General features: G+C 45.6%; 2 protein-coding genes across 9 annotated transcripts in view; one reads left to right on the top strand and one right to left on the bottom strand.

Moving 5' to 3' along the window:
* The window catches only part of LOC147115504 (mediator of RNA polymerase II transcription subunit 12-like protein), a 637745-nt gene that overhangs the window by 245521 nt on the left and 364683 nt on the right, over positions 1-27541 (top strand). The gene's annotated exons all lie outside the window — the stretch shown is intronic.
* LOC147115510 (P2Y purinoceptor 14-like) lies at positions 1237-9232 on the bottom strand. Its single transcript, XM_085989808.1, has 2 exons — positions 8940-9232; positions 1237-3764 (listed from the first exon to the last, which is right to left on the bottom strand). The coding sequence occupies exon 2, from the start codon at positions 3605-3607 to the stop codon at positions 2561-2563; it is 1047 nt and encodes a 348-aa protein (XP_085845934.1). The 5' UTR covers positions 3608-3764; positions 8940-9232; the 3' UTR covers positions 1237-2560.

Genomic DNA, 27541 nt, shown 5'->3' with positions numbered 1-27541 from the left:
CATGTTCTGAACTCAAACCAAGTGCGTAGTGAGTTTTATTGCGTCACTGATCATCTAATGCCCACTCAAACGTGGGGCAACTTTTGAATATTGAATATTGGCATAAATAGGCCACAGGTCCCTGAAACGAGCAGGAACGAATGGACAGGGTTCACATTGCTGGTTTCAAAGGCTTCTACTCATTGGAGGCAGTGTGGAAAAGGGCAACCAATCTGAAACCTAGCTTAGGTCATCTGAGCTAGGAGGAGGTGTCGAAAAGCTTGTGCATGTTTACTATGGCGGAGAGGAAGCTTATGGAGATATTATTAAAATATAGAAGAGGGAAGTTACATAGACTGTTTAAATATAACTGCATTAGGCACAAGCTGGTGAACATGTGGAACAGTTTTCCCAGTAGTCTGTGGAGGAGGAGGATAATGTAAAAAAGAAATGCAAGGAAGAATTGGATAGATAGCTGGGGGTATGGACAGTTATGAGGTTGTCATTTTTGGGATTTGCCTGGTAGATTGCAGAGTCTTTTCTGGTCCTGTATTTTCCTATGTTAGAATCATTAGAAGGAGGCCATTCGGCCCATCTTGTCCGTGCCGGCCGACAAAGAGCTATCCAGCTAATCCCACTTTCCAGCACTTGGTCCTTAGCCTTGTAGGTTACGGCACTTCAGGTGCATATCCAAGTACTTTTTAAATGCGATGAGAGTCTCTGCCTCTATCACCCTTTCAGGCAGTGAGTTCCAGACCCCCACCACCCTCTGGATGAAAAAAATTCTCCTCAAATCCCCGCTAAACCTCCAACCAATTACTTTAAATCTATGCCCCCTGGTTATCTTGACCCTTCTGCTAAGGGAAATAGTTCCTTCCTATCCGCTCTATCTAGGCCCCTCGTAATTTTATACACCTCAATTCAATCTCCTCTCAGCCCCCTCTGTTCCAAAGAAAACAACCCCAGCCTATCCAATCTTTCCTCATCGCTAAAATTCTCCAGCCCAGGCAACATCCTCGTAAATCTCCTCTGCACCCTCTCTAGTGCAATCTCATCTTTCCTCTAATGTGGTGACCAGAACTGCACACAGTACTCTAGCTGAGGCCTAACTAGTGCTTTATACAGCGTCGCACAGGGTCTGCCGGGCACGCAGCTTTTCTCTCCCGTTATAACTGATGCTACAGCAGTTGTGTTATACTTCTTTGAAAGCCTATGACATGGCTGAGGACCAAATGGAAAAAGATCCTAACTTACAAATGTGCATCAATATTTTATTCAAATTTGTCAAACCAATTGGGGTAAAATCTTATTTTTAAGCTTCCACGCGACAGTCAATGGAAATAGACAACAAAATTGCCAAAGTTCACAGCTAACAAAAGTCAAACATCAGTGAAATCTTAACCTTAATACTTGTTCCAATTGTTGAGCTTTAAAATATGCAGTTTTATTAGTGGGCTTAAAATAATTGTGAGTTTAAAATAATTGGTTTTTTTTCCTCCCCACTGGATCTTAGACCTGGCAAAGAGACTCCCAACAAAATGCTTTATTGCTATGTGGACTAATTAAAAAAGAGAGAATTTCTGCGAATGACTGTGTAATAATGGAATCACGCATGCTAGAGAGAGTAACCGATAATCAAATACTTGATGAGAAGCAATGGTTCAGGCGCATCAGTTGAGTCACCGGTGGAATCCAACCATTCGTTCCCACCACCTGGGTGAAGTCTCTGTGTCTCTATATCTCTGTCTTGTCAAATCATGAATATTCAAGCCTTTAAAATGTTGTTATTTTGCTAAAAGCCGAGACATTTACAAATGGCTTTTAGATTAAATCACTCAGCCTTTCATCCCGGCCCATACACCACGAAAATTCAGAATGGGGCTTTAAATTGCTCCTTATTCAGCTATTTTCTTTTTTTTTAAAAAACCAAGTAAACTGGTTTGAGCTGTGTTTTTTCCTCAGCTGGATTAATATTTTGAAGTTTTTCTTGATTACTTGATTGGAAGTTTTAATCGTGGCTCGTTGACTCTCAGGAGATTAAGTAGTTTTTTAAATTCGTTCCTGGGATGTGGGTGCCGCTGGCGAGGCCAGCATTTATTGCCCACCCTTAATTGCCCTCGAGAAGGTGGTAGTGAGTCGCCTTCTTGAACCGCTGCAGTCCATGTGGTGAAGGTACGCCCAACAGTGCTGTTAGGGAGGGAGTTCCAGGATTTTGGCCCAGCGACGACGAAGGAATGGCCGATATATTTCCAAGTCGGGATGGTGTGAGACTTGGAGCGGTACTTGGAGGTGGTGGTGGTGTTCCCATGCGCCTGCTGCCCTTGTCCTTCTAGGTGGAAGAGGTCGCGGGTTTGGGAGGTGCTGTGGAAGAAGCCTTGGCGAGTTGCTGCAGTGCATCTTGTAGATGGTGCACACTGCAGCCACGGTATGCCGGTAGTCTCTGATTGGTCAATTTGCACGTGGTCTTGGGACGAAATGGACTTGATGGACCAAATGACCTTTTCTCCTTCTAGATGAACTTGTATTCTTTAACGTGGGATTAGATTCACATCCTCTCACTGTTGATGTGAAAATCAGTGGATTAATCGAGTATAATATGTGATGCATTAATAGGCACAGAAATTTCGTTGAGGTGTAAATCCTTTGCCTTTTTGTCCAGGCCTAACTTTGACCTAAATGCCTTGCAAAACAGAAAGTAGATCACTGGATCGAAGCAGGCGTTGAGCGTCGACAGTAAGAGGGAAGATTCTTTAGCGAAGTACAAAATCTGTTTCCAGTAGCAGTCCGAAATGAAGTTGGCCTGACTTAAAATATAAGGGAGTCTTACGATGTGGTAGGGCACAAAACAAACCAAGAACACAGCAAGCAGGATTAGAATGTTGTTCTTCGCCTTGGCTTGCTTTTTCAGTGACTGTGACGAAGGGGACCGGCGGAGTTGACTTGAAATCTGAAAGTAAAAGAAACAAAGTCCTACCAACACGCAGAGAAACGTAATCATGCAGGCAGTGTGGGCAAGCGTGTATATAGTCTGTTGCTTTGTTCCACTTATTATGCAAATCTGAGAGCTTGCTGGTGGCGGTGGTGTTTGCGTACCAATATTTATCAGAAGCACAAAAGACATTCCAAAGAGAAGGAGAACACCCCAGGTTCCTAGAGAGAGACGTTTTGCAGTCTTCAGGTTTTGAATTGCATATGTTTTGAGCGGTCTGACGATTTTCAGGTATCTGGTGGCTGCAATGTATCCCAGAAAGAAAATACTGGAGTATATGTTCAAGTAGAAGATGCACGCTACAAAATTGCAGTAAGTTCTGTTCAGGTCTGATGTGGGGTCCAGTCCACCGCCTCTGAGGATTTTTATCGGCAGCGACAGGACCAGTAGTAAGTCGGCTATGACCAGGTTCTTCAAGTAGACTATAATGGAGTTGCTGTTGGGAATGTGGCAAAAGTACACCCAAAACGCTAGGCTGTTGAGAATAACTCCGATCAGAAAAATGAATGTATAGGCAGTAACAATAAATATTGTGAAGCCCTTTGAGTCATAAAGACAAGTGGAGTTGTCGAGGTTGTTTGCCGTGCCTGAATAGTTTGTTCCTGTCACAGTTGTGTAGGTTTCTGTCGAGGTAGCCATGGACACGTCTGAGGGTGGAGAATGGAGCAAGTAAGTTTGTTGAAGATAATCAGCCTGTGATTTTTGCCACAGTAATATCCAGTGAAATAAATCTCAGGAGTGTTTCTGTTCAGATTGAGGGAGGTTAATACCATTGCTGTTTGCTGCAATATTATTACTAGAAGAAAAAAAAAGTGACACACAACAGAAACTGATGTAATATGCATTTCAAAGCAGTACAGGAAACTCTCTTTTTACTGGCACCTAAATATCCAGAAATCTCTCTTAACCGGCAAAATTCAGGAGTAGGTTCAGGTAAGTTTTACTATATATTAGTGGCCGTGTAACCGGGGTTCCTGGATCTGTGGCCGTGTAACCAGGGTTCCGGCACCTGTGGCCGTGTAACCGGGGTTCCTGCACCTGTGGCCGTGCAACAGGGACTCCTGCCCCTGTGGCCGTGTAACCGGGGCTCCTGCCCCTGTGGCCGTGTAACCGGGGCTCCTGCCCCTGTGGCCGTGTACGGGGCTCTCGTACCTTAGTAAGTATACCTCTCTGTAATCCGGGCTTTTTGATCAACCAGCACCACGCCGGTCCCGTCGGTGCCGGATAAAAAAGAGTTTCCTGTAACGTGTCTTAGGTTTGATATAACGTAAGCCATTATTTATAACAGATTATATTTATAATAACACAGATTATTCCTTTCAATAAACCTGCAGTAGTGATTTTACAAATTACTAATCCCCCCCCCCAATACGTAAATTATGATGACATTCAGCTGTTAAATATAAAACAACAACAAATCTGGGGGATAGGTTTTTTTTTCTTTGCAAAAAGACATTGTAAAGAATGATGTGGACTGCCTGTTTGGTACTGAGCTGTATAGAGCCAGGAAGATACCAGAGTCGGGGCTTGGCTGATCCACCAGAGATGGCAGGTGGGACCCTCCATCAGCCTCAATGACCCTGGGCTAGGGAGGAGGAAGATCGTCCAAGGTGGAAGTTGGCCGAGTACATGATTAGGCTTGCCCTCCATAGTCGGGTAGGCTCCTTCACTTTGCTGTCTAACCTTGCATGAAGAATTACTACTTGCAAGAAGTATTGGAGAGCTGCCCGCAGCCATTGAACCATCCCCTAGCAAGAGACTGAAAGGGCGGTGGAAGCAGATTCAATAATAACTTTCAAAAAGGAATTGGATATATATTCTTGAAGGGGAGAAAATAACAGGGCTATGGGGAAAGAGCAGGGGAGTGGGACTAATTGGAGAGCTCTTTCAAAGAGCCAGGACTGGCACGATGGGCCGATTGGCCGCCTCTTGTGCTGTACTAGTCTATGGGCTGGATTTTCATTGAGGAGTCGGGTTGGAGGTGGGAGTACAACTTTCGGGGTTGTAGTCCTGCCTCCATCGAGTTCTAGCCAACCCATGCGATTTTGACTTGATTGACCTTGTTGAGCCCGCCCAGCGGGCTCAGCAGGCCAATTAAGGGCCAACCGGCAACCGGTGATGTCACAGATTGAAATTTCATCTGTCAAGAGCTTTTGACAGATGAAATTTCACCGTTACACAGCTGTTTGAAGCTGTCAAACACTGACAATTTGTATTCCAAGTTAATTCCTTCCTCTCAGGATGATTTAAAGATCTCCCCGGAACAGAAAGCTGAATGCTGCAATTTTTGACAGCTCGCAGCCATTCTGCTTTCTGTGCCGGGGAGATGAGGGACTCCCGAGACCTGAAGGAAGGAAGGCTGTAAAGGTATGTAAAACTTCTTTAAACACTTTAGACACACCAAACACACTTACATTTGCACTCGTGCACACATCACTCACCTGAACACCGACATCTCGACCCCTCCAAGCCCTTCATCCCGACGGTCCGCCTCCTCTAACTTGGCGTGGTTTGGAGCCGTCGGGAATCCCACACTTCAACATTAAAAATAGGGATTAGGCTAAAAACTGCCTGTTAACAGGTAGTTAACAGGCAGTTAATTGGCACTAAATCCCTTCCCGCCTCGGGGAGGCGGGTCCCAGTGCGGGGCGGGTACCCGCCTCCTTTGAAACTGGCATGGAGGTGGGTTGGGGGCAGGATGGAGTCGGGACCCCCGATTTCGGGATTTTAACCCCCCCCCCCCACACCTCCAATCCCATCTCCACGGCCCAATGAAAATCCTGCCCTATAAGTCAGCATCTTCGAGACAGGAGAAAATTGAGAATGTGGGAAACAAAACTCTGCTGCTGCTGTTGAAAAACAATCTACTAATTCTCACAATGTTTGCTTTACTGAAAAGCAGCGAGGGAGTTTCCTTGATGAGCAGGGAACTATTTAATTTTACTAAGAAAAATTAAAAAGAAAGTTGAGCGAGCCAAAGTTAGCCCACAACTTCCTCACCTCTTGGTGTACATGAAGTTGTAGAAGGCAACATATCTCACTCCCAGCAGAGAACCGCACAGTCTGCGTCGGACATAGGGCTGCAACACTGTAGCCCCGGTTCTCTGATCCACCCTCTCTGCAAGTCTAAACCTGGGCTTGAGCCAGAATGGGGCAGGCAGGGAGTCGTGTCATGGCTTGTTTTCTACTATTTGCTTTGCTGCCAACGAAACTTCATTGTCTACCTTAATAACTAATGGCTCCATATCACGGGACAAAGAAGTACATTTGTGAATTTAAACAGAATCAAACTTTGGCCATCAGATTTGCATTTTCGACATTTCTGAACCCTCGCTCAAAACTGGAAAGCTGGCAACCTTGGGCGTCGGAGTCCTCGCTTGCTGTCTCTGTTTCTGTTCCTCCTCCTCCCCTTTTTTGAACTTCTGTGCACTGTTCCTCAGCCAAGAGAGAGAGTTTGTGGATCCTCTCTGCTATACTCCATACTATGCAATAAATGCATTGTTTAAAATTAACATAAATCTTAGCTAGGCTAGTTATAGAGTGCACGAACACAGATTTCAGCTAGACTCATCGCACCGTTGCATTAACCCAAGTCTCAGCTGATTACTCATTCCGTAAGCTAACTCCGATATCAGCTAGATTAACCACATGGTGCAGGAACGCAGACCTCGGCTAAATTTTTCACAGCACATTAATGTAAAGCTTGGCTTCACTCCTCGAGCATCATTTAATTTTATCTCGATAGGCTCGTATATCTATTTGTATTAAAAGCAACGGTAACGCATTTAAAATATAGGCCGTCACTGCCCTCGGTTTAAAATGGAGAGCACCAGGCAATCAGATGGTAAAAATAGACTGTTTTGATCAAGAATTGAGGACTTTCTTTGACCCAGAATGAAGGGAAGAATGTGTTTAAAATCCTAATTTAAAGCATCTTTTTGCTGAAGTTACATAGAATCATAGAATTGTACAGCACAGCAAGAGGCCATTTGGCCCATCGAGTCTGCGCCGGCTCTTTTGAAGAGCAATCCAGTTAGTCCCACTCCCCGGCTCTTTCCTCATATCCCTGCATTTTTTTCTCCTTCAAGAATTTATCCAATTCCCTTTTGAGGACTACCACTGAATCTGCATCCACCACCCTATCAGGCAGTGCATTCCAAATCCTAACCATTCATTGCGTAAAAAGTTTTTACTCATGTCGACTTTGGTTCTTTTGCCAATCACCTGAAATCTGTGCCCTCTGGTTATCGACCCTTCAGCCATTGGAAACAGTTTCTCTTTATTTACTCTTATCTAAACCCTTCATGATTTTAAACACCTCTATCAAATCTCCTCTTGGCCTACTCTGCTCCAAGGAGAACAACCTTGGCATTCACCTTGAAGAATTATGGCCTGTGATCTGGTCTCCCGAGCATCGCCCGTTGTCAAGTTAAATCTGAAAGTAGGTGGGCGTAAAGGTAGCAAAATTGATAAACATTACTGAATTTCTGAAAATGTGGTAGTCTGTAATAGGTTCCCCACTATCTGCTGCTGTAACTTTAAGTTAAAACTTAATGGATTTTCCATCACAGTTTGATTTTTCTGGCAAGTTCCAGTATTCTACTAGCAGTTGGAGAACAGGAATGACAGAAAAATGTTGGCAATGCTCAGCGCATCCATCAGCATCTGGAAAGATACGTTAGCGCCTGGGGTAGGGACCCTTTCTCCGACTCACCAGTTTCAGATGAAGGGTCTCTACCCGAAAAATATTTTCTCTTGCCAAATGCTAATTGACCTGCTGTATATCCTCAGCATTTTCTTTCGTTGTTTTCACTCTGGATTTTCAACACTTGCTCGGCAAGTTTATTTTCCTTCTCTCTGCTGTACATACCTCCTGCTTTGTATAGGATTACCTGTACGTAATTAGCAGATTTCTGAAGAAAGAAATTGTACTCCGAGTTCAGTGGACATAGAAGCATAGAAGATAGGAGTAGGCCATTCGGCCCCTTGAGCCTGCTCCGCCATTCAATGCGATCATGGCTGATCATCCAAATTCAGTACCCTGTCCCTGCCTTCTCCCCATACCCCTTAATCCCTTTAGCCTTAAGAAATATATCCAACTCTTTCTTGAATATATTTAATGAACTGGCCTCCACCGCCCTCTGTGGCAGAGAATTCCACAGGTTCACCACTCTCTGGGTGAAGAAATTCCTCCTCATTTCAGTCCTAAATGGCTTACCCCTTATTCTTAGACTATGACCCCTGGTTCTGGACTCCCCGGCCATCAGAAACATCCTTCCTGTATCTAGTCTGTCCAGGCCTGACAGAATTTTATAGGTTTCGACATGGCGAACTAGCTGTCGATTTATTAATTTTTTTTAGTAAGGGGAAACCGGCGGTGACTTTTTCTCTTGAAAGAAAAGACTTTAGTTTGCGGTTGTCAGTAGCAGACTCTGTGCAAGTGGCCTGCAGAAATTTAGCAAACCCAAACCTCCCCTCGCAACTTTAATCCACGGTCACATCCATTGAAATACAATCTGCTAAATTCGTGGCAACGAGCCTGCGAGAGGCTGCTTTCTGGTTCACAGCAAAGACTGGGCAGAGTCCAGCCTTAAACTGTGTTTCTGTTCAATTTTCTTGCATGTAAAGCGCTTCCTGTGTGTGTATTACACAATCTAGGTACAGATATCTGCCCAGTGAAACAGTTTCCATTGATGTGGTACTCGCTGGTTAATTATAACCAAGGAAAACGTTCTCAGCGATTCTTGCAACAGATACAGTTTTCGCCACCTTATCTACTTCTTAGAATGTGTCAAAGTTCCACTTAAATCCATGAAAACTAAAAGGAATGTATCCAGTCAAATTACTTTTTGTCAAATAACAAATTGTTTGGCAGCAATTTTCAGCTTTATTTTTTACATTTTCTCATTGCAGAGTGAAGACATAGATTTGTAGCAATTCTAATCTGAATATTGCACAAAGAAGCACTTACCTAACAAGGCTGTGATACTTGTCCTGCTGAGCATCACTGTCCACTTTGCAAGATGAACCTGTTGTTGAACAATGTACAGGCAAGGTGCCTCCCTGTTCCTTATTGGTCACTCTCCTTCTCAGCTTGGCTGATCATTTCCTGCCAATGTTGAGGTACAGGAAGTCAGTTCAATATGGTCAGACACTGCACCTTAGTCTTATTCAGGAAATTGTGATTTTTAAAAAAAAAACACGATGTTCCTCTGAAATGGAATGACTTGTGTTTTTTTAAAAATTTGTTTTTGAGCTATGGGCGTCGCTGGCAAGGCCAGCATTTATTGCCCATCCCGATTAAAGCCGTGTGTTTATCGTACTAATTTACATTACTACTATCAAAACTAATGAAGTGACTATGAATTTTATACAACAACATTGGTTAGGCCAATGTTAGGGTACCGTGTGCCGTGGTGGATACCCATTAGTGGGTGCCAGGGGTTGAACAGGTGGGGGCTCTTTTTTCTCTAGAAAAGAGAAGACTGAAAGGTGACCTGATGGAGGTCTTGAAGATTATGAAAGGGTTTGATAGGGTAGACGTAGCGAAGATGCTTTCACTTGCGGGCGAGACCAGAACTAGGGGCCATAAATATAAGACAGTCACTAATAAATCAAATAGGCATTTCAGGAGAAACTTCTTTACCCAGAGAGTGGTGAGAATGTGGAACTCGCTACCACAAGGACTGGTTGAAGCGAATATTATAGATGCATTTAAGGAAAGCACATGAGGGAGAAAGGAATAGAAGGTTATGTTGATGGAGTGAGATGAAGAAGGGTGGGAGGAGGCTCGTGTGAAGCATAAACACCAGCATTGACCTGTTGGGCTGAATGGCCTGTTTCTGTGCTGTTAATTTGTAAACTGGGGGTTTTAATGATTTACACATCTTTTTTTAAATAAACATTTCCAGAAAGAATGAGCTATAGTAGGTAGCACTTCCCTGCATCATCATCATCTTAGGCAGTACCTCGGAACTGAGGATGACTTGCTTCCACATTAAAAATGAACTCGCAGGTGACTGATGAGTCCAATGCGGGACCTACAGTCTCTGTCACAGGTGGGGCAGACGGTGGTTGAAGGGGCAGGTGGGTGGGGTGCTTGGGTTGACGTGCGCTGCTTGCGCTTGGCTTCCGCTTGCTCCCGGCGAAGAGACTCAAGGTGTTCAGCGCCTTCCCGGATGCTTCTCCTCCACTTTGTGTGGTCTTGGGCCAGGGATTCCCAGGTGTCGGTGGGGATGTTGCACTTTTTCAAGGAGGCTTTGAGGGTGTCCTTGAAGTGTTTCCTCTGCCCACCTGGGGCTCTCTTGCCGTGCCGGAGCTCCGAGTAGAGCGCTTGTTTTGGGAGTCTCGTATCTGGGCATGCGGACGATGTGACCCGTCCATCGGAGCTGATTGAGCGTGGTCAGTGCTTCGATGCTGGGGATGTTGGCCTGAGCAAGAACACTGACGTCAGTGCGCCTATCCTGCCAATGGATTTGCAGGATCTTGCAGAGCCAGCGTTGGTGGTACCTCTCCAGTGCTTTGAGGTGCCTGCTGTACATGGTCCATGTCTCTGAGGCATACAGCAGGGCAGGTATCACTGCTGCCCTGTAGACCATGAGCTTAGTGCCGGGTTTGAGGTCCTGGTCTTCAAACACACTCTTCCTCAGGCGACCGAAGGCTGCACTGGCACACTGAAGGCGGTGTTGGACTTCGTCGTCGACATCTGCCCTTGTTGACAGTAGGCTCCCGAGGTATGGAAAGTGGTCCACGTTGTCCAAGGCCTTGTCGTGGATTTTGATAATCGGGGGGCAGCACTGTGTGGCGGGGGCAGGTTGGTAGAGGACCTTTGTCTTACGGATGTTTAGTGTAAGGCCCATGCTCTCGTACGCTTCGGTGAAGGTGTTTCGATGGTTTGGAGTTCGGCCTCCGAGTGAGCGCAGACGCAAGCATCGTCTGCATACTGTAATTCGACGACAGAGGATGGGACGACCTTGGATCTGGACTGGAGGTGATGGAGGTTGAACAGTTTCCCGTTTGTTCTGTAAATTAGCTCCACTCCAGTGGCGAGCTTACTGAGGGTGAGATGGAGCATTGCAGCAAGGAAGATTGAGAAGAGCATTGGTGCGATGACACAGCCTTGCTTAACCACGGTTCGTACGTGAATTGGGTCTGTGGTGGAACCGTTGGTCAGGATCACGGCTTGCATGTCGTCGTGAAGCAGGCGGAGGATAGTGACAAACTTTTGAGGCAGCCGAATTTGAGGAGGACACTCCATAATCCCTCATGGTTGACAGTGTCGAAAGCCTTTGTGAGATCAAAGAAGGCCATGTACAGTAGTTGGTGCGGTTCCCTGCATTTCTCTTGTAATTGATGTGCGGTGAACATTGTGTCCGCATTGCGACTCTGGGAGGAGCTCTTCGGCCACTGGGAGAAGGCGATTGAGGAGGATTCTTGCGATGACTTTCCCTGTGGCAGATAGCAGGGAAACTCCTCTAATTACCGCAATCGGACTTGTCACCTTTCTTGAAGATGGTCACAATTACGGCGTCTCTGAGATCCCCTGGCATGCTCTCCTCCTTCCAGATAAATGAGTTCATGAATTCGCGCCAGTAGTGCTTCTCCACCATGCTTTAGTGCCTCGGCGGGGATTCCATCTGCTCCTGAGGCCTTGTTGTTGTTCAGTTGTCGGATGGCCTTTTCAACCTCATGCCGGGCTGGAGTTGTGCTGAGATGGTGGCGGGTAGCATGCTGTGGGATGGAGTTGAGGACACTCGTGTCGAAGACAGAGTCGTGGTTAAGGAGATCTTCGAAGTGCTCCTTCCAGCAGGCACTGACTGCTTCCTTGTCCTTGATGAGTACCTCTCCGTTCTTGGCTCGCAGTGGGGAAGGGCCTTGGGTGCTTGGGCCGTAGATGGTCTTGACTGCGCTAAAGAATCCACGCACGTCATGGTTGTCAGCTAGCTGCTGGATCTCCTGCGCTTTCTCCACCCACCATCTGTTCTTTAGGTCGCGAGTTTTTTGTTGGACCTCGGCCTTCAGGCTTCTGTAGAGCTGCTTTCTTGCTCTCGAGTTCTGTTGCTGTTTCCAGATCAGAAATGCCTTGCGCTTGCGGCTTATTAGCTCCTGGATCTCATGGTCATTCTCGTCGAACCAGTCTTGGTGTTTCCTGGTTGAGTGACCGAGCGTCTCTTCACAGGTGCTGATTATGGAGGCCTTGAGTGCAGACCAGACACTGTGGGCACTCTGTGTCTCTGCATCACTGGGAGTCGTCAGATTGTTTGTGAGGCGCAGGCTGAATTGGGCTTTCTTAGTGGGGTCTTTGAGTGCTCCAGCGTTAATTTTCCTGCGGCATTTTTTCTGTTGCCGCCGCTGTTTTGGGGCTACATTGATGGAGATCTCAACAACGTGTGGAGACATCAAGCAGAGAAAGAAAGAAAGACTTGCATTTATATAGCGTCTTTCACGACCTCAGGACATCCCAAAGCACTTTACAGCCAGTGAAATACTTTTGAAGTGCAATCAATGTTGTAATGTAGAAAACTCAGCAGCCAAATAGTGCACAGTAAGGTCCCATAAACAGCAATGTGATAATGATCAGATAATTCATTTTTTAGCGATGTTGGTTGAGTGATAAATATTGGCCAGGACACCAGGGAGAACTCCCCTGCTCTTCGAAATAGTGCCATGGGATCTTTTACATCCACCTGAGAGAGCAGACGGGGCCTCGGTTTACCATCTCAACCAAAAGATGGCCCCTCCGACGGTGCGGCACTCCCTCAGCACTGCACTGGAGTGTCGGCCTAGATTTTGTGCTCCAGTCCCCGGAGTGGGACTTGAACCCACGACCTTCTGACTCCGAGGCGAGAGTGCTACCCACTGAGCCACGGATGGAAAGAGAGGAAAACTCAGAGTGCTCTTCTGCACTTCCAGCAGCGGGTAGCAGAATGACATTGGCAGACGCTTTGGCCTGCCTGCACGTTTGAAGATAGATGGAACAGGGAGGCCCAGAAATGAGGATGGAGAGGTAAAAATTCCACACTTTTAAATCAAAAGATGCTTAGTATCTTTTCTTTTTCTTGCTAATGGGAATAGGACTGTGCTATATTTTGTATCCAACAGGTACAATTCCTTGAAAGACAGGAAGGCCTTAGCCGTGGTATGTGTAGCTCGTCCATTGGGCAGCTAACTAGTTATCGAAGAGATGTAGCCACTGTAATAATATCAGCAAATAGTGATGGTATTCGCCTGTTTGATTATGATGCCTTACCAGCATGTTTGCCTGATTGATTACTTATGCCTGACCAGCAGAGGGCACGTGAGAGACAAGCAGTTTAGTTTTACTTTCGTTTTAGATGGATCTCAAACATGATGTCTCCTGTAATGCTGTTAACTGAGTTGAACATACTTTAGATAAAAAGACATCTCTTTCATGAATGTGTCGTCATTGAACCCACATACAAAACGATACAGCCACAGAGGCTTATTTTCTTTTTTTCGGGCAAAGATATCGAATTTCCCCAGCCAGTCTTCCCGTAGACTGCTCTTTTGCGCTAATCCATTTTAAAATTTCATTTAAAATCTCACCTTTTAGCCCAACGAAATGTGCACTGTATTCGTGTACGCTACCTTAAAATATATATCCAGTGAATGGGATAGAGTCATGGAAACCTACAGCACAGAAGGAGGCCATTCGGCCCGTCGTGCCTGTGCTGGCTCTGTGAAAGAGCAGTCGTGCTCAGTTCCACACCCCCGCTTTTTGTCCCTAACCCTGTAAGTTCCTCATCCTCAAGAACCTGTCCAACTCCCTTTCAAAATTATTTTTGGAATCGGCTTCCATCCCCTTTTTCAGGTCGAGCGATCCAGATCCCGACAGCACTCGGAGTGAAAACGTTTCTCTTCATCTCCCCTCGAGATCTTTTGCCAATGATTTTGAATCTCTGACCTCTGGTTATTGACCCACTCGCCAGAGGGGATCGTTTTTCTCTCTCTACTCAATCAAAATTTCTCATCATCTTGAAAGCCCTTCATTAGGTCACCTCTTAACCTTCTCTGTTCCAAGGAGAACAGTCCGAACTTGTCCAACATCCTCTCTTAACTGAAGTCCCTCATCCCTGGTAAACCTCCTCTGTACCCTCTCTAATGTAAGACGTTTAGATTCACCCTTGTCCTCCAACCCGTCAAACAGTTTCCAAAGTTCAGACCCGTAGAACAGACAACACAAAACCCAAAGGATTCGGGAATAAATTCCTTCACTTAAAATCAGCAAGAGGTTTACAAGTAAGTTCACACAAAACTGTTGCATATAATACTCCTGATTATACCTAAGCGCGCACAGATTTATTCCCTTACTTTAAGATCAAGTGATAATAAGCCCACACTACATACTTACTAACGCCAGCAAGTGGTCAATTCAGCGATGACCAGACGTGTGCCTTTAACTGGTAACTGACTAAGTTGTTCCAGGCTGCAGCAGCCCCAAGTGTCTTGAAACAGCGCCTCTTATACCCTAAAGTTTGGCAACCCTCCCACTGCGTACGTGTCGTCTTACATGTCCCTAATTAGACGGATATAATGGCTATTAGTTGTTCTTCAGTTACTCTTATCAATAGTCTGTTGAACATCCGTGGGCCTTCAAGGCCAGTTACATTCCACAGTCTGAAGATGCTGCCACAGTTCAATCGTCTGTTCCACAGGACACTCAAAGCATGCTTTCCTTATCTTGGTAAAAGGCGCCTGGCAGCCTTTCACAGCTTACAACCGTAACAGTTCATTTTACATTTTTTTTTTTAGCAGAGAGTCTCTGTTCCTGCCCAATGTCTTCTTTTTCTGTCAACGGTTTTTTCACAAGAGTTCTCACAGGAACCAGCCTCTCAGCTTCCCGAAGCATGCTGGTATATTAAAGATGTGGTCAACTTTTAAGTTTGGTCAAGTTACAGCAATATTGACAGCAAATAGCTTATTCATACACTAAGGCCTTCACATTTTTCCTTAAGTGTGGTGGCCAGAATTGTCCACCATACACCAGTTGAGGGCAAACCAGCGATTTATAAAGTTCTAGCATGATCTCTGCTTTTATATTCTATGCCTCTATTTATAAACCCAAGGAAACCATATGCTTTTTTAACCACCTTATCAACTTGCCCTGCCACTTTTAAGGATTTGTCAATATGGACACCAAGGTCTCTTGGTTCATCTACACTTTTAAAAATTGTGCCATTTATAGTGTGTTGTCCTTCCATATTCGTCCTCCCAAAGTGCATCACTTCACACGTCTCCATGTTGAACTCCATCTGCCATGCTTCTGCCCATTTCACCATCCTGTCTATGTCATCCTGAAGCCTATAACTATCCTCATCGCTATCTACAACGTTGCCATGTTCCATATCATCTGCAAACTTTATAATGCTTCTCCTGACACCCGAGTCTAGGTCATTTCTAAAAATTGAAAAGAGTAATGGATTCAAAACTGAGCCTTGGGGGGAACACCACAGCAAACCATCTCCCAGTCTGAAAAATATCCACCCGCCAACACCCTCTGCTTCCTGTTACTGAGCCAATTACGTATCCATACCGCCAATTTCCCCTAACTCTGAGCTTCCATCATCTTAACTTCCCCCAACATTCATGTTAATATTCTTACTTTTAAAAATATTAACTGGAAGTTGAATTATTTCATCGTTGAATAAAAACAACTAAAAGAAACAAAAGTTAACCCTCTGCTATCTCCGCATTTATCTGTTTCCTGTCACATTCTTTTCTCTTATTGGTTGCAAAATTGTCATCCTCTTTACCTGACCAGAATCAGCTCTGCAGCAACTGAAAGATGATGCGATTTTCTGATAAACTATCATATTTGCCACCCGACGCTTCTTTGTTTATTTCTCAAAGCAATCTTAAGAAAACGGGGGCAGTAAAAGTGAGAGAGCATGCTGGTTGGTAACGACTACCATTCGGTCCCACCAGCGTTCCTGCTAATGAGGCCCGTCTCAGGCCGGCACAGCGTAGTGGAGAGAAGATTAACTGACTGCCCACAGTTCAAACTGTCTGTAACCGTCCAGTTCCTCCTTCAAAACAAATATCAGCAATTTCTATTTTAGATGTAGAGGCTGAACTTTCAAACCATGAGGAAGTCTCTTGGGAAGAGAGGAGCAGACCATTTAACCCACTAAACCTGCTGCACTATTTGGTTAGACATGACAGCCCTTTATAGGAATATGGGGCTGAATTTTAGAGAATGGGAACGGGGAAATGGCAGAGACTCTGAACAATTTTTTTTGTATCTGTCTTCACAGTAGAAGACACGAACAACATCCCAATAATGGATAATCAAGGGGCCACAGGGAGGGGGGAACTAAAGACAATCATTATCACTGAGGAAAAAGTACTTGGTAAAATAATGGGGCTAAAAGACGACAAGTTCCCTGGACCAGATGGCCTGCATCCCAGGGTCATAAAAGAAGTGGCTGCAGAGATAGTGGATGCATTGGTTGCAATATACCAAAATTCCCTGGACTCTGGAGAGGTCCCAGCGGATTGGAAAACTGCAAATGTAATACTCCTATTTAAGAAAGGAGGGAGACAGAAAGCAGGAAACTATAGACCAGTTAGCCTAACATCTGTCGTTGGGAAAATGCTGGAGTCCTTCATTAAGGAAGTAGCAGGGCATTTGGAAAAATCATAATGCAGTCAAGCAGAGTCAGCATAGTTTTATGAAAGGGAAATCACGTTTAGCAAATTTGCTGGAGTTCTTTGAGGATGTAACGAACAGGGTGGCTAAGGATGAGCCAGTGGATATGGTGCATTTGGATTTCCAGAAGGCATTCGATAAGATGCCACATAAAAGGTTACTGCATAAGATAAGAGTTCATGGAGTTGGGGGTAATATATTAGCATGGATAGAGAATTGGCTAACTAACAGAAGGCAGAGAGTTGGGATAAATTGGTCATTTTCCGGTTGGCAAATGGTAACTAGTGGGGTGCCACAGGGATCAGTGCTGGGGCCTCAACTATTTACAATCTACATTAATGACTTGGATGAAGGGACCTAGTGTAATGTAGCCAAATTTGCGGATGATACAAAGATGGGTGGGAAAGCAAGTTGTGCAGAGGACTCAAAGAATCTGCAAAGGGATATAGACAGGCTAAGTGAGTGGGTAAACATTTGGCAGATGGAGTATAATGTGGGAAAGTGCGAGGTTATCCACTTTGGCAGGAAAAATAAAAAAGCAAATTATTATTTAAATGGAGAGCGATTACAAAATGCTACAGTCCAGAGGGACTTGGGGGTCCTTGTGCATGAAACACAAAAAGTTGGCATGCAGGTACAGCAAGTAATCAAAAAGGCAAATGGAATATTGGCCTTTATTGCAAGGGGGTTGGAGTATAAAAGCAGGGAAGACCTGCTACAACTGCACAGGGTATTGGTGAGACTGCACCTGGAGTACTGCATACAGTTTTGGTCTCCTTATTTAAGGAAGGATATACTTGCATTGGAGGCAGTTCAGAGACGATTCACACGGTTGATTCCTGAGATGAGGGGCTTGACTTATGTAGAAAGGTTGAGCAGGTTGGGCCTATACTCATTGGAATTCAGAAGAATGCGAGGTGATCTTATTGAAACATATAAGATACTGAGGGGGCTCGACAAGGTAGATGCAGAGAGGATGTTTCCCCTCGTGGGGAAAACTAGAACTCGGGGGCGTAGTTTCAGAATAAAGGGTCGCCCTTTTAGAACTGAGATGAGGAGGAATTTCTTCTCTGAGGGTTGTAAATCTGTGGAATTCTCTGCCCCAGAGAGCTTTGGAGCCTGGGTCATTAAATATATTTAAGGTGGAGATAGACAGATTTTTGCAAGATAAGGGAGTGAAGGGTTATAGGGAGCGGGCAGGGAAGTGGCTTTGAGCCCAAGATCAGCCATGATCTTATTGAATGGCAGAGCAGGCTCGAGGGGCCAAGTGACCTATTCCTGCTCCTATTTCTTATGTTCTTATGTTTTGCCAATGGGGAGCTTTTGGAGGCGGGACTCCCACTTGTCGGGTTTCAGTCCCGCCTCCATCGACTTATGGCCAACCCACGCTATTTTCCCTTGATTGACCTTGTTAAGCCTGCCCAGCGGGCTTAGCAGGCCAATTAAGGGAAAGCCGGTTACAGAGAACGTCAGTGTATGACGTTTGATCTGTCAAAAATTTTTGACAGATGAATTGTCATCGTTTGACAGCTCTGACATTCTCTGTTGTTTGATGAGTCCTTATATTCAAAACTCATCAAACCTATCTGCTGTGCAGAAATCAGATGGCTGCTACATCGGAGAGTGCAGCAGCCATCTGTCATCTCTGCTGGTGAGATGCCGGTCCCCCAACTGTTGAAGCCTGCAGGAAGAAACAAAGGTAAGTAAACATTTTCTATGACTTTTCACTCAACTCACACACTTACCTCTCCACACTTGCACCCATCACTCACCTCCACAGCACACTTTTGGACCCCTCCGACCCCCGCAGACCCACTGCTCGCCTCGGCGACCCTGGCGGAATTTCCCGACGTCGGGAAGCCCGCACTTGCAGGGGTAAAAAGGGGATAATCCTCTTAACTACCTGTTAACGGGCAGTTAAGTGGCTGTAATCCCCTTCCTGCCTCGGGGAGGCGGCTCCCAGCGCGGGTCGGCTACCCGCCTCCTGGGAAGATGGCACGGAGGCGGGTTGGTGGCGGGATAGGTACCCGCCCTCAGATTCTGCCATTTTCCTGTCAAACCCGCCTCCCCAGGGCTGGCAAAATTCCCCCTAGAGGAACAGGAGGAGGCCATTTAGCTCCAGCCTTTTTCGCCATTCAAAGAGATCACGGCTGATCTGTGACCTAACTCCATATCCCTGCCTATGCCCCATATCCCTTAATACTTTCGGTTATCAAAAATCTATCAATCTCAGATTTAAAATTAACAATTGACCTAGCATTAACTGCTGTTTGTGGAAGAGAGTTCCAAAGTTCTACCACCCTTTGTGTGTAGAAGTGTTTCCTAACTTCAGTCCTGAAAGGTCTGACTCTAATTTTTAGACTATGTCCTCTAGTCCTAGAATCCCCAACCAGTGGGAATAGTTTCTCTCTATCTACCCTATCTGTTCCCCTTAATATCCTGAAAACTTCAATCAGATCATCCCTTAACCTTCTAAATTCTAGGGAATACCACTCTAGTTTGTGTAATCTCTCCTTGTAATTTAGCCCTTGGAGTCCGGGTATCACTCTGGTAAACCTACGCTACATTCCCTCCAAGGCCAGTACATCCTTCCTAAGGTGTGGTGCCCAGAACTGCTCACCGTGCTCCAGGTGTGGTCTAACCATGGCTTTCTGTCACTGCAGCATAACTTCTAACCCTTTGTATTCTAGTCCTCTAGATATAAAGGCCAGCATTCCATTAGCCTTTTTGATTATTTTCTGTACCTTTATGACATTTTAATGATCTATGTACATGGACCCACAAGTCTCTTTGGACCTCCACTGCTTCTAGCTTTTAGAAAGTACTCTGATCTAATCTTTTTAGGTCCAAAGTGGATGACCTCACACTTGTCTATATTGAAATCCATTTGCCACAGTTTTGCCCATTCACTAAATCTATTAATATCTCTTTGTAATTTTATGCTTCCATCTACACTGCTTACAATGCCACTTATCTTTGTGTCATCTTTGTAATTCCAATTCCGTTTCTTCATATCCCACAGTACCATTAATACTCTCACAGTAAATAATTAAACTGCTTCATCCATTATGAATTATCTAACTCAAATAGCTCTTACAATAGACTGAGGTACTCGAATACACCACAGGAAGCCAAGGGGTAGATTTTCTAGGTTCTTCCTGCGCCAGGGCACCAGACAGGAAGACCCACCTGAAATGCACTCCACCTGCAGTGACCTGAATTTCTGGGTTGAGATCATTCATCACCCCTCAGGGTGCCCCCTTCGTACCTAGAAATAGGGGCAGAGATACAGGGAATGGCTGTTGGCTTTGACTATGAGCTACTAATCAGATTTGTTTAACAGTAAAGAGCGATATAAGTCAGGATGGGGTGTGACTTGGAGGGGAACTTGGAGGTGGTGGTGTTCCCATGCGCCTGCTGCCCTTGTCCTTCTAGGTGGTAGAGGTCGCGGGTTTGGGAGATGCTGCCGAAGAATCCTTGGCGAGTTGCTGCAGTGCATCTTGTAGATGGTACACACTGCAGCCACGGTGTGCCGGTGGTGGAGGGAGTGAATGTTTAAGGTGGTGGATAGGGTGCCAAACAAGTGGGCTGTGGGAATGGCCTTCTGTGCTTTAAACTTGTGTGGTGTTATCTGTCTGTCTACCTATTTTAAGAGTATATGTCACACAGCAGATGACACACTTCAAAGTGCCAAATTATAAAAAGAAAGATAGGTTGCTGGTTTTTTTTCTTCTGACTTGGTGCCAGAAATCCACAAGCACCTAACTATCTAAAAACAATAGCAAAATTCGGCCATTGCCATTTAGAGTCATCTTTTGTTTCTTAACTTGCCCCATTACCATCTCCTTTTGCCTCGCACCATCATCCCTTTTGTCATTTAATCTCTCCTGCCTTCCAGCCTATCGCAGACCTTCCCTTTTGTTCTTTCCTCCCCTCCTCCCTTTCCCTGCCGCTGCACTTGCTTAAAAATCTGTTACTTCTCCAACTTTTTCCAGTTCCGACGAACGGTCATTGACCTAAAACGTTAACTCTGTTTCTCTCTCCATGAGGTTGCCTGACCTGCTGAGTGTTTCCGGCATTTTCTGTTGCTATTAACAATCTAAAAACTTGTGTTATTGAGCAGCAATTAAACTTTAACCTCACGACTGGTTGTACAGGGAGTGCAGTGAGCAGTGGCTTTAAAGAGATGAGCCAGAAGAGCAGCGAAACAGAACTATTCTTCATAGTACGATAGCAAAATACTGCAGATGTTGGAAATCCAAAGTAACAACAGAAAATGCTGGAAAAACTCAGCAGGTCAGGCAACATCCGTGGAGAGAAATTTGAGTTGACGTTTTGGGTCGAACCCTTCTTCAAAACTGGAAAGAAAAGAAAATAGATCGAAGGTAGGGTTGCGATCGGACAAAAGAAGTAAACGAGCTAGACGAGATGGTAATAGGCTGAGATTAGGTGTAAAGTGTACTGGCAGGGCAAGAGATAGCTGCCAGGTGTGAGAGAGAAACAAAAGGAAAGGGGGGGGGGGGGAAAAGGAGTGGAAAAATTACAAGAAAAAATGTGTAATAGGGGCCGAGGTTATGATCTGAAATTGTTGAACTTGATTCAATATTGAGTTCAACAATTTCAGATCATAACCTCGACCTCTATTACACATTTTTTCTTGTAATTTTTCCACTCCTTTCCCCCCCCCCCCCCCCCCCCCCTTTCCTTTTGTTTCTCTCTCACACCTGGCAGCTATCTCTTGCCCTGCCAGTACACTTTACACCTAATCTCAGCCTATTACCATCTCGTCTAGCTCTTTTGTTTCTTTCACTTCTTTTGTCCGATCGCAGCCCTGCCTTCGATCTATTTTCTTTTCTTTCCAGTTTTGAAGAAGGGTTCGACCCGAAACGTCAACTCTAATTTCTCTTCACAGATGTTGCCTGACCTGCTGAGTTTTTCCAGCATTTTCTGTTGTTATTCTTCATAGTATCTGTCAGCATTGCCAATGTCTGGGCATTGTCTTTAGATTGCAGGTCACCTTTAGCACCTTTCCAGTGGTATTTTCTATCTAGACTGTGGCCAGCTTTCTAAAGTGTTTTTCCCAACTCCAGTCCCAATTGACCTTTTACACAAAACAACAAAACTTGGGAAATTTACTAGGATCCTAATGTATGTTGTAGATCAACTTCAATCATCATCATTTCGTATCTACTTGCTCGTAACCTTGGAGAGAACAGTCTGAAGTACAGGAAACTCTTTGGTATCCGGCACCGACGGGACCGGGATGGTGCCGGTTGATAAAAAATTCTGGATAACGGAGAGGTATATCTACCGAGGCTATTTTTAACAAACAAAAATTTAAAAAATCAAGAAATGTGCAGTATAATTGGGTGCTCACCTACAGAATGTTGTGTTAAATGGATGGTGGAAGATGCTTGATTAAGTACAGTAATGCCAGTTGAGGGTAATCCATAACTCTTTAATTACTTAACAGTAAAACAAAACTTATAAACGACTGTATACTGTAGTTTTCGGAGTGAGAATTGTACCGGTTATTAGAGAGTTTCCTGTAGTTGGAAAGATTCGCAGGCTGATTAACGGTCTGACAGGCTGCGACGTGAACACTCCTTCCATGGCCATGGGGAAGGGTGAGCCACCCACCGGACACGAGTATCCCGTTGGTTGTCAAACCCGGAATTCAGAGCCGGCGCTCCGACTCCACTCGCCGGGACTGTCTGGTGCGGGGTTCGATTCCTGCACCTTCTGGCCCAGAGGCGGGAATGCTCCCACTGTGCCGGAGGCTCGCTCCAACTTCAATCATACAGCGAGGAAAGCTGTACCCAAAGATTCAAATGGCATTTGCTAGCTGTACAAGAAGGCGGGTGGGGGGGTGGTTGATAGAGACTTGTGAGTAGGTGTAGCATTGATCGCCAAGTTAGCAAAGTAAAAACTAGGTAGGGTGATCAAACTAGCCATAAGAAAGCAGCAACCTGGTAAAATTAAAGGAAGCGCTTGAAATACTTCACTGTTGGCAATTTATTATTTTTCTAGGGGGAAGTGAAGGGCAAAAATAGTTTTTTTTTTGAATGGAGCCAAGTGTATCTCGTAGTTTTCATTTGACTTGCATGCTTATAGGTAACTGGTCAGTAAGAGATGTGTAAAATAAAATAAATGTAGAAACAGCTGTTTCAGTAATTCTCATTTATGATGTGAAATCATTCATCATGCCTCTGTTGCCTCGACTATTCCAATGCTCTCCTGGCTGGCCTCCCACATTCTACCCTCCGTAAACTTGAGTTCATCCAAAACTCTGCTGCCCCGTGTCCTAACTCGCACCCAGTCCCGTTCACCCATCACCCCCTGTGCTCACTGCCCCGTGTCCTAACTCGCACCAAGTCCCGTTCACCCATCACCCCCTGTGCTCACTGCCCCGTGTCCTAACTCGCACCAAGTCCCGTTCACCCATCACCCCCTGTGCTCACTGCCCCGTGTCCTAACTCGCACCAAGGCCCGTTCACCCATCACCCTCTCTGCTCACTGCCCCGTGTCCTAACTCGCACCAAGTCCCGTTCACCCATCACCCTCTCTGCTCACTGCCCCGTGTCCTAACTCGCACCCAGTCCCGTTCACCCATCACCCTCTCTGCTCGCTGCCCCGTGTCCTAACTCGCACCAAGTCCCGTTCACCCATCACCCTCTCTGCTCGCTGCCCCGTGTCCTAACTCGCACCAAGGCCCGTTCACCCATCACCCTCTCTGCTCACTGCCCCGTGTCCTAACTCGCACCAAGTCCCGTTCACCCATCACCCTCTCTGCTCACTGCCCCGTGTCCTAACTCGCACCAAATCCCCGTTCACCCATCACCCTCTCTGCTCACTGCCCCGTGTCCTAACTCGCACCAAGTCCCGTTCACCCATCACCCTCTGCTCGCTGACCTACATTCGCTCCCTGTCCGGCAACGCCTCGATTTGTAAAATTCCCATCCTTGTTTTCAGATCCCTCCATGGCCTCGCCCCCTCCCTATTTCTGTAACCTCCAGCCACCACCCCCCTCCCCGAGGTCACTGTGCTCCTCAAACGACAGCCGTGCCTTCAGCTGCCTGGGCCCTAAACTCTGGAATTCCCTCACTAAACCTCTCCGCCTCTCTACCTCTCTCTCTTCCTTTTAAGACGCTCCTTAAAACCTACCTCTTTTGGTCACCTGTCCTAATATCTCCTTCTATGACTCGGCATCACATTTTGTCTGACAACACTCCTGTGAAGCGCCTTGGGACGTTTTCCTACATTAGAGGTTGCTATATAAATGCAGGTTGTTGTAATATCTGCGCATCCGTGTCGTAGTTTTCAACAAAAATAAAGGGGGTAGTTTTCACTTTTTAGTCGGGCAGAAAGCCAGCAGTGGTGGATCGGCCAGCCGTTATACAATGGAAAGGAAAATGGGACGGTGCATATAACAAGCGGCCGATCTGCTACCATCAGTTTTCCCCTCCTATCTCCCGCGTTAACAGTGTACGTGTAATATCTGTACTACGGTTTGAGCAGTCATTTAAAAAACAGGAGCTAAAAATAAAGGTGCTTTAGTGGACAGCGCTCTCTTTTTTCCGATATATTTGGAAGGCTAGTAGTAACAGAAGAGCATGAACTGGAGTAAAGGAGAATGACGGTGGCACAAAGCACCAGGCAACTTTGAAGAACAAACTAGAACGGTTTTGACAATATTTAGTTCACTGGACTCTGTGAATCTTCTCACCTACAGCAGTAAACTCACTGCTGTGACCTGCGACCAGAATAGTTCTTAAAGCAGCCAAGACTGCCAGTTGCCAAGCTGGTTTTAGCACATCAGGTGTAAGCGCTTCATGCTGAGATTCCCCTGATCGATATTGTTACCATGATGTTGGCAAATAAGTGATAACAATTGCTCTGCTTCTGACCTAAGATAATTTTTTGGGAACAAAGGGAATCGAGGGATATGGGGATAGTGCGGGACGGTGGAGTTGAGGTGGAAGATCAGCCATGATCTTATTGAATGGCGGAGCAGGCTCGAGGGGCCAAATGGCTGACTCCTGTTTCTTATGCTCTTATGTAAGTTTCAGTAAGCGTTAAAAATACAGGAAACTTTGGTTTATCCGGAGGTTGTATGTCCGGAAACCTCGATCTACCGGCAGAAATCAGGAGCCGTTTTGTTAGGTTTTTTTTCTTCTCGTGGCTTTGTTTTCAACAGTCAGTCTCTGGAAAGCCTCTCTGAAGCTGTTGCTAAGCTCCAGAGACGCTTCCAAGGTACGGGCCGACTGTTTACAAGCTGTTGCTAAGCAACAGTGTTTGTTGTCAGATACGGAGATGAAAACCTCTGTATGCTTCAACATTAACTTTGTATGTCCGGCAGTTTTGATAGATCGGCAACAGCTCGGTCCCGTCGGTGCCGGATCACAGAATCACAGAAACCCCACAATGCAGATAGAGGCCATTTCGGCCCATCGAGCCTGCACCGACACATATCCCACCCGATCCCCGTAACCCCTACACCAACACATATCCCACCCTATCCCCGTAACCCCACGTATTTAATCCCCCTAACACTAAGGGTCAATTTATCATAGCCAATCAACCTAACCCGCACATCTTTGGACTGTGGGAGGAAACCGGAGCACCCGGAGGAAACCCATGCAAACACGGGGAGAATGTGCAAACTCCACACAGACAGTCACCCGAGGCCGGATTCGAACCCGGGTCCCTGGCGCTGTGAGGCAACAGTGCTAACCACTATGCCACCGTGCTGCAGAATTCCTGTAGAATGGACAATTGTATGTGAAAGTGCTCATTTCCTTTAACATTTTATTTGTGGTATATGCTCTTTATTTTCCAGACCCTCTCTGTGCCACCGTCATTCTCCTTTATTCCAGTTCATGCTCTTCTGTTACTACCAGCCTTCCACGTATATTGAAAAAAGAGAGAGCGCTGTCCACTAAAGCACCTCTTTTCTTTGCTCCTGTTTTTAAGTGACTTCTTTCCCCCTTCTTTCTTTCTTACCATACTACTCTAAATGGCACTCTTTCGAAGAAGAGCAGGGGAGTTCTCCCCCGGTGTCCTGTGGCCAATATTTATCCCTCAATCAGCATCACTGAAACAGATTATCTGGTCATTATCATTGCTGTTTCTGGGAACTTGCTGTGGGCAAATTGGCTGTCGCGTTTCCCACATTACAACAGTGACTACACTTCAAAAAGTACTTCATTGGCTGTAAAGCGTTTTGGAACGTCCGGTGGTCGTGAAAAGCGCAAGAGAAATGCAAGACTTTATTTTTATATACTGCTTCCCTTCCCCCTAAAGCTGCGACATTCCTCTTGACAGATTAAGCAGGTGATCAAGTTGTCCGCCTCCGCCATGCCGTTCTTAAATTGGCTCCCAGAAGAGAGCGAATCAGAATGATGTATTCATTCCCCACCCAGGTTAGTGAGGAAGCTCCTGTCCTTTTTGTTCAGCCCTTACTTTGATGGCGTAACCAAGATCAAGCACACCCTGTATAGATCCAGAGGCATAATGTCTCTGTGCCATACAGTGTGGTGGGACATCCATGCTCTGTACTACAACCCACTGAAAATACATGGTTGTACCATCAAATCATAGAAATGCTTAACACAGGAATTTAAGCTTTTCAGGAAGCATAATTAGTTCTCTTTTCAGGGTGTATGTTAGAGATTTTTTAATGTTTGAGTACAGTGCCACCCTGTGGGACATTGTGTTACGACTGCACTGATTCATTGAGTGGCTGTACCAAGAACGGGTCAAGCTTGAGTTGCGAGAATAAAGCCTCGGAAGGGGAAAAAGCCATTTTCTCCCACAGTCCAGTTACAATTTACCCTAACTAATTTACTTCAGAGGGGAAAAATTATGCACAATTTAATTAATTAAAGCTTTAAAATGTCTGTCCAACATTACTATTTACTTTATTCAATCTTGACTGCTTGATTTACACACATGATAGTTCCAGTGAGTGATTGAATATCTAATCTCTGTCTGTACTTGCCCATTGAACATCACCTTTCCAAACCTTGGAAATGATGATGGGAAAGGTGATTCACTAATCAAACACCAACTGCCCTGGTACAGTTTTACACTCTTTGCCTGTGTGATGGGCCGGTAAGGAGATGGCATCAAATCAGTTTAATTTTTACCGACCTCACGTGTTAACAGCATGTAGGATGCGTGATGATGAGTTGTGGCATATGAGACATCTCAAAAGCAGACTGACCTCCTAACTGGGCTTATATTGATAATTGCCGCCACGGTATCTTTAGCCGTTCTATTAACACACTGGAGTTTAAACTCAATTTATCTCCAAGGTCAGGGAGAAATCTCTCAAGGTTTGACCTTCTCTTGGGAGATTAAATTAGGCCATGTGCCATCACTGTACACGATCTATTGGAAGGAGCAATTTTTCGATGGTTTTTCTACAGCAAAGCACACCTCTGAACACTTAGTTGTATCCCTCACCACTCACCCCGCCCCCTCCGCCCCCACTCCCTTCCAACCCGACTTCCTTCTGTGTCTGGAAAGAACTTGCCCACTTCAACCAAGTAACAAACTAACTGGCCACTGCTGTTTGTGGGACCTTGCGGTCCTCAAATTGGCTGCATTTCCTAAAATGCCAATGACTTCACTTCAATTCTGGAAATAAAAAGCTGGTGTCAGTAAAAATGACCCAGTCCCACACCGAAGTGGCTGACTCTTACCTGATCTCCGAAATGACCGAGCGAGCCACTTCACATGGACTGCAGCGGTTCAAGGAGGCCAAGCCACCACCTTTTTCGGGTAACTAGGCATGTGTCAGCCGTGCCTCAGTAGGCAGCACTCTTGCCTCTGAGTCGGAAGGTTGTGTTCAAGTCCCTCCCATTGCCAGTGCTGAGGGAGCACTGCACTGTCACAGGTGC

This window comes from Somniosus microcephalus, chromosome 6 (assembly GCF_052327205.1).
Source record: "Somniosus microcephalus isolate GS21.2 chromosome 6, FLI_Smic_1.0, whole genome shotgun sequence".
In the NCBI taxonomy this organism is placed as follows: domain Eukaryota; kingdom Metazoa; phylum Chordata; class Chondrichthyes; order Squaliformes; family Somniosidae; genus Somniosus; species Somniosus microcephalus.
This window is presented reverse-complemented; position numbering and strand designations above follow the sequence as displayed.